The following is a 9000-nucleotide window of genomic DNA, read 5'->3' on the forward strand; positions in this document are numbered from 1 at the left end:
CTGCCAAGGGTCAGGGGGCTCACTCACCTTTCATGATCTCTGACGCCTGGGGCCTCAGCATCTTCCTTGGCAGTCTCTTCCTCTTCTTCCTCCTCTTCTTCTTCCTCTTGGGGAGGCCCCCGGCCAGAGCCGGGCTCAGAGGGGGTGCTATTTTTTTCCACCTCCACAGGAAGGGGCCTCTCACCCTCCAAGGTGGCTGCCTCCTTCTCCTCCCCTTCAGGGTTTTCTGCCTCCTTGGGACGTTTAGGAGAGTCCTAGGCAGATCAACAGAGGAGGAGGGCTGAGGCTGGAGAGGGAGGTCACCAGCCACCCACTCTGCTCCTCTGGGGCTCCTTCCCAAGCTGACACCCACAGTCCTTCCCCAGCCCTACCAGCTGAAATGCCTTCTGTGTCCCATTTTGTCAGCTGGGGACAAGACTAGGGGCTGGATCTACCTCTGAGACTGGGCACCCCTGAGGCAGAGCCCTGCTCCTGGGGGATGCCCCATGGGGAACGCGGAGGGGGACTCAGGCCCTGGGCAGGCAGCAGTTACCTCCAGCAGGGCCCCCGCTCTCCTCTTCAGCGCTCCCTTCTCGTTCTTCTCCTTGGCTGGCTCATCGATGACCAGCTTCCCTTCCTCGTCGCTGCTGCCCTCTGCATTCCCCTTCTTATCACTGTCGCCCTCTGTGGCTTCGGGCTCAGGTTCAGGCTCTTCCACGCAGCTCTTTTTCTGGGAGGACTGCAGCAGACACAGCACAGGCTGAGTGGCACCAGTCGATGCCATGCTGGGCCCCCTCCCCAGACCCCTCCCTCGGCCACTCACTCCTTCTTTTTCCCGCCTCTCCCCCGCCCCCACCCAGGTGCCCAGTCTCACGAGTGATTTGAGACCCACCTCTGTCGGATTAGCCCCGGGATAAACCCACTGGCCGGGCAGGCAGGGCTCTGTGCAGGAGGGGGGAGGGCTGGAGCAGGAGGCAAAACCTCGGGTCAACTTCTCCCAAAGGGAGCTAGGACCCTTTCCCCGCCAACCCCCGCCCCCCACCCTCCCGCCTCGTCCTGCCCGGCTCACAAGCACCTCCTCCTGGAAGCCTTCGTGGAAAGAGTTAAGGCCGTGTCCTATACTCACACTAGGCCCATCAAAGGCCTGTCCCCACTTACCGCCTCCATCCTGTTCTTGCCCCCTAGGCTGCTGTCTCACAGTTGTCCCTAACCACAACTATACCACACAGCCCAACCCTATCTCCTCTTGCAGGAAGCCCCCACCCCACCACCCCATTAGCGCCTACCCTGAAAGCCCTGGAGTTTCTGAAGACTAAGCATCATCTGCGGGCCCATGGCCACATCTGCTTTCCAGGGGGTCTTCGGGGCAGCTGGTGGCTCACCTGATAGCCAGAAGCCTTGACGGTAGGGTTGTTCTCGATCTCCCACAGCCCCTCGCTGAACCCTTTCCTCTTGTTGGGCTTGCCAAACTTCTCCTTGGATTCCTCGTAAGGGAAGAGGTCTTTGGGGCCCAGGAATGCCCTGGTGAGAGATGGGAGACTGTGCTCTCAAGCCCCTCACTGCCCCGGAGCTGCACAGCCCGACTCGAAGCAGCACCAGCACCACCTCTCTTCCCGCAGAGCAGTCCTCCCAGGGCCCTCCCAACCTGTGCCCCTTTGGCCTCCACTCACGTCTCGTGGGTCCCGAAAAAAAAGACTTGGTATTTGTTGGCTGTTGATTTCACGGCAGCTTCGGGCATCTCGTCAATCTGGGGTGAGATGAGGGAGTGACGTTAGCTAGAGTCCTGAGGTTCTGAGTCTGAGGCAGGGCTGCTGACCTCCAAGGCACATTTATGTGAAATCAGACTGAGAGGGACCAAGGAGGTCAGCAAGATGGCTTTTGGACCATTTTTAGCAGTGACACTTTATTCAAATGAAGTCAGACATGAAAGCCCAACAGAAACCCACGAGTCCCTCCCTCTCCTTCACCAGCCAGACAGCACCCATTCTGCCTCCGACATGTCTGGCCACAAAGCCCCGTCACTTTGCCATCACCTTGGTCCAACTACTGTCATCTCTTGCCTGGACGAAAACCACTGCCTCAGGCCGCTCGTGGTAGCTCATGCCTGTAATCCCAGCACTTTGGGAGGCCGAGGCAGGTGGATCACAAGGTCAGGAGTTTGAGACCAGCCTGGCCAACATGGTGAAACCCTGCCTCTACTAAAAATACACAAATTAGCTGGGCGTGGTGGCCCATGCCTATAGCCCCAGCCTCTTGGGAGGCTGTGGCAGGAGAATCGCTTGAACCTGGGAGGCAGAGGTTGCAGTGAGCTGAGATCGCACCACTGCACTCCAGCCTGGGCAACAGAACAAGGCTCTGTCTCAAACAAAACAAAACAACCACCTCTTCTCACGATCTCCATTCTTGCCCCCACCAACAATCCATTCTCCACAGCGCAGCCAGAGTGGGCCTTTGGGAATGCTGGTCCAAGCATTTCCTCCCCTTGCTTCAAAACCCTACAATACCTTTTCAGGACTCTAGGGCCCACTTGTTCACCTCTTCTCCACAATGGCAAGATCTGAATCCCAACTCTGCCCCCACTTGTATGACTTTGGGCAACTTACTGGACCTCTCTCTGCCTCAGTTTCCTCATCTGTAAAAGGGAGACAGTCATAGTCCTTACGCTATAGGGCTGTGAGGATGAAATGACCATAACTTGGCATGTGGTACGTCCTACATGTCTTCGCTTTCATCGGCCTCTCCCAGCACACTGTCCTTTCTGCTCTGACCATGGTTCTTGCAGTCTCTAATCTCACTCACTCCTGATCATCCTTCCAGCCTCGGCTCTGCCATTACCTCCTCCACAGAGCTTCCCCAGCACTCCTGGTCTGACTGACTCCCTAGGTAAAAGTCTTTCCTAACACGTCCTGTTTACAGTGCTTTCCCAGTTCTTTTACACTAATCCATATTATTATTTAACATCTATGTGCACTACTATCTGGACTAGACCAGCCAAGGTCAGAGGCCAGCTCTGCTTTTATCTGCAGCACAGTGCTTAGCACACAGTAGGTATACAGTGATTTACTGAATTAATTTACGAAATAGATAAAAGCAAGCTGCTCTGGCTGAAGTGTAGGGATAAGGTCAAAGGGCTGCCTATCCAACATCCCCTAGAAGTCTTCTAGAGATCTCTGAAAGGCACATAGTCAAACTCTCATTTTACAGATGAGGAAACTGAGCCCAGAAAGCAAGTGATTTGCCCAAAATAACACAGCAAGTTGTTGAGGGCCAGGTCTCAGACTCAGATCAACTGACTACATTCCCTGCCCCACGTGTGCCCGTGGTGAGGAGCGCTGTGGTGAAGATGAGAGGTGCAGAGGTCTGAGGTCAGGGAATCCAGAGGCAGTGTCCTAGCCAGCCTTTCCCAGATCAGGCCAGGAAGCCTAGACGAAGCTGAGCCGTGGGGGTGGGGTGGGTGGGGACTACAACTCCCAGTAGCACTTGCAGCAACCCCGGCAGCCGGGCTTCCTGCCGGACAGAGGCCAGGTGGCCATGATGACTGGGGCCCCAGGCGCAGACATGAGACAGAAAGGCCAAGGCGGTGATTATCACAGAGACAGGGACAGAGGGCCCAACTGGGGGCCTGGGGAGACAGGGAGGCTGGGTGGATGGGAATGCGCTGAGACACACCCAGGAGAGGGGGTGGGGCCCTGGGCATGAATCTGAGGGGCATCTTGCCCCAGACTTGGAATCTTCAGGCTTTTGGGCACCTCCCCGTTTGCCCCGTGGCCTCTGGGGACAGAGGTCCAGCCCTTCCCCCCAGGAAGGCCCAGCACAAACTGGGCCCTTCCCACAACCAGGAGACGTCGGTTGTGAGAGCAGGGGGTGGAAAGGCACGCAGTTCCCCCCACAAACATGATCCCCATCGCCATGACAACCCAACCCCGCCCCCAGGGCCACTCAGCAACCAGGAATGTGACCGCCCCTCCCCCCAGGCCCTCTCTCCGGATTGGGGAGGAGGGGACACTAACACACACCCCACCCCCAAGCCTGCAGTCTGGCACCTGGGTCCCCGGCTGTGCTGGAAACCACAGCTAGGGCTGGATTACCACTACAGGGGGTGCGGGGAGGAGGGGGGCGTCCTTCTCAGGAAGCCGGACCTGGGGCAGGGGTGGAGGGGCCAGTCCTCAGCCAGGATACCTGGATCCTGTTACCAGCTAGCCACCCTCCTCTTAACAGGGGGAAGCAAAAAACAAAACGAGTGCTCCCAGGGCTTAGAGATCCCAGGAGACAGGCACAAGACCGTAACAGCAAACGCCTTCCCTAGGCCTTTCTCCTATGGATCTGTGTACACCCAGAACCAGGGGTGGGGGTGGGGATCGAGAGTCTAAGGCTGGGAGTGCAGCAGGGGACTTAGAGCTCTGCATTTTCAGGACCCACACCTGAGCCAGGTCGTTAAGATGCCCACAGTAAATGTGTGACGGAAGAGGAGAAACTGAGGCTCAATAAGAGAGGGGAGGATTGGGTGAAGGGTCAGAACTAAGGAGAATTGAGGTTCTTTGCAGAAGCACAGACTGCAAAACAGCTACCTGGCCATGGTCTCATGCCATCCCAGCTTCCCAAGGAAAGCAAATTCAGAGACAGATTGCTGAATGGTGTGGCAGGGGACCCAGGAGGCCACCAGCTGCCCAGCCCCAGGGGTGGGGGAGAAACAAAAGAACGAATGGGATTAAAAATAGCATGAGGCACACCAGCTATGCCAGCCCTGCTGACTTCTAGCTACGGAAAGGATGGGTCTAGAGGGAAGAGAGAGGAAGACAGGGGCCTAAGCAGATAGGCACCTCCCCACAAAGCATCATCCCACCTGGCTCTCTCACCTGGAGTGTCTGCACCTGTGGGGGAAGGGCCGGGGGAAGTATGCTCTTTTCACTTAATGGATTCCTAACCCTTCACCCAAAAGGGGAGAAATCCCTTCTACAGTGGCACCTTCAGCCCTCAGGCTACAAAGGAAATGTCCTTTCTTAGATTTGGAAGTGGAAGGCGGATCTTCCTAGACGTAGAGGATATGAGGTCTCAGGGGAACCCTGTACCCCAATACAGACATCTGTCTTCCAGGCAGTGCCTTTATACCCAGGCTGTGACTCAGAACAAGTGAGTCAAGGCTAACAGGGTCAGGGTGGAGCCAAATAGTGCAGGGGATCCCACTGTACCCCCTCCACTAGCCAGCAGTAGGGGGACTCTGCTACCTCTTACATTCCAGATCCAGGCAAGTTATTTCTCAGGCCTTGCATTTGCCTGATTCCATCAGACAGGCCTGAGCCCACGAAATCTCAGCCTCCCAAGCCACAGACACCCTCTGAGGTCCAAAGAGGCATCTTTAGTTTTCAGGTTGAGTGGGGAAAGAAAACTGCACACCTCTCCCTCAGCCTCAGACTTTAGTCTGACTTTAGACCCAGCATTTAGGAAGGCAGCAGCCATACACTGGCTGCCAGCCAGGGTTCTGACCACCACACCCAGGGCTGAGGCCCAACCTGACCCAGGAACCGGAAAATCTGGGGCAGGAGACAGTTGGGGCCAGGAAAGTGTGGCAAGCCCAAGAGGCAGAAAAGAGAAGGTGCAGGGGGAAGGGGCACCGGGAGGAAAGACGGGTGAGGTCCTGGCTGCCCAGGTTTTCTGGGATTGTGAAACAGGAAGCAGCAAATGGAGGAAGGGATGGGGGAGAAATCCCTGAAGTCTTGGAGGTTAATCGTTAAGTACTTGGAGATCCCCCAGGAAGTTAGGAAGGAGGAAGAGGGAAAGGAGAAGGTTAAGATGGAGTCACACCATCCTTCCAGGCAGGTCCTGCCTATCACGTGGCCCCTCTGGCTGGGCTCTCAAGCACTGGGCCCTTCTAGTCTCACCCAGAATCACCCATCCTCCCCAGCAGCAGGGACTGAGGAAGGAAGGATCCACATAGGATCTTTATGGCTGAAGATTTGGCCTATGAGATGGGGGAGTCAATGAGGTTCCCTCTTACTTCTCATCCATCTCAAGAAGGGCCCCTCAGGCTCTGCCACTCTAGGGACTAAGAAAGGGTCCAAGGAATGGTGAGGAGACTCAGATGTGTCTGTTCTTTTGGAGTACAAGGGGACTGTGTCTGGGAGGTAACAGCCTTGGGTGTAGCCATCCCCACAAGAATCACAATCAAAAGCCAGAGGCAGGCAAAGTGTGAGGCCCTATCTCTTTGAGATCCAGTCTAATCTCCCTTCCCCAATTCTAACTTTATCTGAAAGGTCCAGGCCTCAACAGAGGAAGAAACGCTGCCTCCCCTGTCCTTTCCTTCTATCCTGGAGGCCCAAAGTGGAGAGGAAATGGATGGCATCCCTAGTCCCAGGCACTGCCCTTCCTCCAAAGGCCACCAGAAACTTGAGGTCTTCCTCACAGGGGCCAGTGTGGGTCCCTCTGTGTCCCTACCCCATTTCTCTCTTATGGGATGCAGAAGGGGTTCCCTGCAACACACATTCCAGCTAATACCCCCTCCCCAGGGCTTAGTTCCAGCCTCTGGACTTTGTCCCACCCTCAAGAGGTAGGAACAGTAGAGACAAGGGTTCAGTCCTTGTCCTGCCCACCAGGGCCTTGGCGTCTGGGCCAAGAAGCCAGTTGGGTCAAAGGGTGCAGGGTAAAGTACACGAGTGTTCGCAGGCCACACACATACGTGCACACAGAAGGCTCTCTGTGGCTGCTTCCTCATACTGGCCCCCTTCCCCAGCCCCTCAGGAGACCTTGGAAGCTGGGAGAGTCCTGCTTCTCTCTGTACTTCACTCCCATTAACAGAGGCCGGTCCTCATTTGCTCCATCTGAAAGTTTCAGGGAACCAGGAGCCCAAGGCACGTGGGATCAAGTACACTCCTGAGGAGTGGGTACAGAGCGAAGAAGGGTCTCTGAGTTTTCTCAGAGTGGCCCCAAAGTTGGCCTGATACCCTGAATGTGCCTGGGACAATTTCCTAAGCTCAGAGCAGTGCCTGGGCCAGTCAGACGGACACCCTGAGAAGAGCACCCAAAAGCCATACGGTAGTCTTTCTGCCCTTGAATTTCACTCTACAGGAGTCCTACACTCTAGGGACTGAGTCATGCCCTCACCCAAAACCAAAGGCCCCTCTACACCAACTTTAAATTGCCAAATGCATTGCCCACCCCCCTTTCCTCCAGCAACTGGCAACCTCCCATCCTCCTTACTTAACCTGTCTCAGTCCTTAGGGGAAACATGATGAGCACACCAGGCTTGGCTGTGGGGCCCCACCCTCCCACCTGGCCGGGTGCTGGGGTTGTGGGGGAGCTTATACTGGCAGGCTGAATCAACCACATGGCAGAGACTGGGCCGTTCTGGCGAAAGATCTTCACATCTGAGCGGGGGAAGGAACTCGGGCTCCCCCAGCCCCTACTAAGAGGCAGTCTGGACTGGACTTCCTAATACCACAAGGGAGCCTGCCACCTCAATCCCAAATTTGAGTTGGCAGCATATGGAAGAGTATTTCTGTGCAGCTGAGGGCTGATGGGTTCTGACGGATAATTCCAAGCCAGGTAGATCCCCTCTTATGCCGCCCGCAACGATCCTTCGACCTTCCCAACTTTAGACCTCTTAAAGATGCCCCAAACCAAAGTTTCCTAGAAGCGAACTCCGCCTCGCCTCCATCTAGCCCTCTCCGGGTTGCGATACTTCTTAACAATTTATCCAGCAAGAGAAGAGTTTGAACTGGGAACGACGCTCAACGAAGAAACTGGGGATCTCTAAGGGGGTATTAAGGGGGCGGCGGCAGCGCCTGGGGTCGGGGTAAGAAATAACACGACTGGCCCAAAGCCAGACTTCGCGCTCGAAACCTCTGGGAGTATGGGGGCTGGGGGCGGAACTGAGCACGCGGAACCTGAGGCCGGGAAGTGACCCGCGCCCTCGGATCCCCACGCCGCGCACACGCCTCTACGCGCGGACGCCGTGCCCGCCAGGTGTCTACCCCCACCCCCGCCCGCCTCCACCATTATATAACCAGCGGGTGGGCTTGGAAGCGACTGGGAAAGAGTCAGAGACCCACAAGCCCCCTGCCCCCACTCCTGCCCGCTCCGCGCGGAGCGCTCTTGCCCTTCCCGGTGTTATGCAATCCAAGCCCGCAGGGGTTAGGGGGCTGCGGGCCGCGCTGCTCACCCGGGCCGGCCAGTGTGGGTAACCCTTCATCTTGGCGAACACCAGGTCCCCGCATTTGTACTCCTTCTGCCGATTGGATCGCGACATGGCGGGGCTCCGGGCGCCCCGGGCTCCGCGCCGGGCCGGGAAGCGCGAGCCCAAGTTTGCGCGTGCGGCGGTGGCGGCGCCGCTCCGCTTCGGCCCTCGCGAGGCCCCCGCCTCGATGGTGGCCCCCGGCCCGAGCTCCGGCGCGGCCACGGCGTCTCCGCCCGCGCGCCGCACAGACGGGGCGGGCGCGGATCGGGGCAAAGCTACGGCGCGGTGGGTGCGCGCTCGTGCAGTTGTTTGTGTTTGAAATTCAATTGCTCCCTCCTCTGCGCGAGGCCTCTTCCTCCACCCCCCGCCCGGTCCCCACTCCTCCTTCTCCTCCTCCCTCCTCCCGGGCCCACTCCTCCTCCCCCCACCCCCCCGCCCTCGCCTCGCGCTCCCTCCCGCGGCGGTTTGATGCGTGCAGCTTCTTGACGCCCAGGGCTTGCCACGGCCCAGCGCCCAACCTGGAGCCGCCTGGCGGCGCGTGGCAGCACAGGCGTAAGGAGCCGATCGCCGAGCACGCCGAGCAGGCTTTGTGTGCCCGCTGTCGGTGGGTGCCCGCCTGCCCGGGAGGAGCTGGCGCCCGGCTGGACGGAGCGGCCCCTGCCCCTCCCCCGACTCCGCTGGGCACTCAACACAGCGGCCCCAGCGCAGTTAAGTGTGGACGTCTATACGCGGTGTCCGCCTGCCCTCTGCTCCATCTCGTTCCACGAATATTTACTGGACACCCGCGATTCTTGGCAGCGTGCTAGGTGTCCAGGGCGAGAGGAGGGAGCACCGTGCCGCTCCGCGCTCTG

General features: G+C 57.9%; 1 protein-coding gene across 1 annotated transcript in view; it reads right to left on the reverse strand.

The window, feature by feature from the left end:
• HDGF (heparin binding growth factor) overlaps positions 1–8526 on the reverse strand; it is a 10047-nt gene extending 1521 nt beyond the window's left edge. The window contains exons 1-5 of the mRNA XM_021667322.2: positions 8135–8526; positions 1650–1726; positions 1362–1500; positions 533–718; positions 28–254 (exon numbers count right to left, since the gene is read on the reverse strand). Of these exons, the coding sequence (XP_021522997.1) occupies positions 28–254; positions 533–718; positions 1362–1500; positions 1650–1726; positions 8135–8221 (716 nt within the window). The 5' untranslated portion in view covers positions 8222–8526. The remainder of the gene's footprint in view (positions 1–27; positions 255–532; positions 719–1361; positions 1501–1649; positions 1727–8134) is intronic.
• Between the last annotated feature and the right edge of the window lie 474 nt (positions 8527–9000).

The sequence above is a fragment of the Aotus nancymaae genome, unplaced genomic scaffold (assembly GCF_030222135.1).
Source record: "Aotus nancymaae isolate 86718 unplaced genomic scaffold, 86718_ANA_hifiasm-v0.15.2.pri h1tg000108l, whole genome shotgun sequence".
In the NCBI taxonomy this organism is placed as follows: Eukaryota; Metazoa; Chordata; class Mammalia; order Primates; family Aotidae; genus Aotus; species Aotus nancymaae.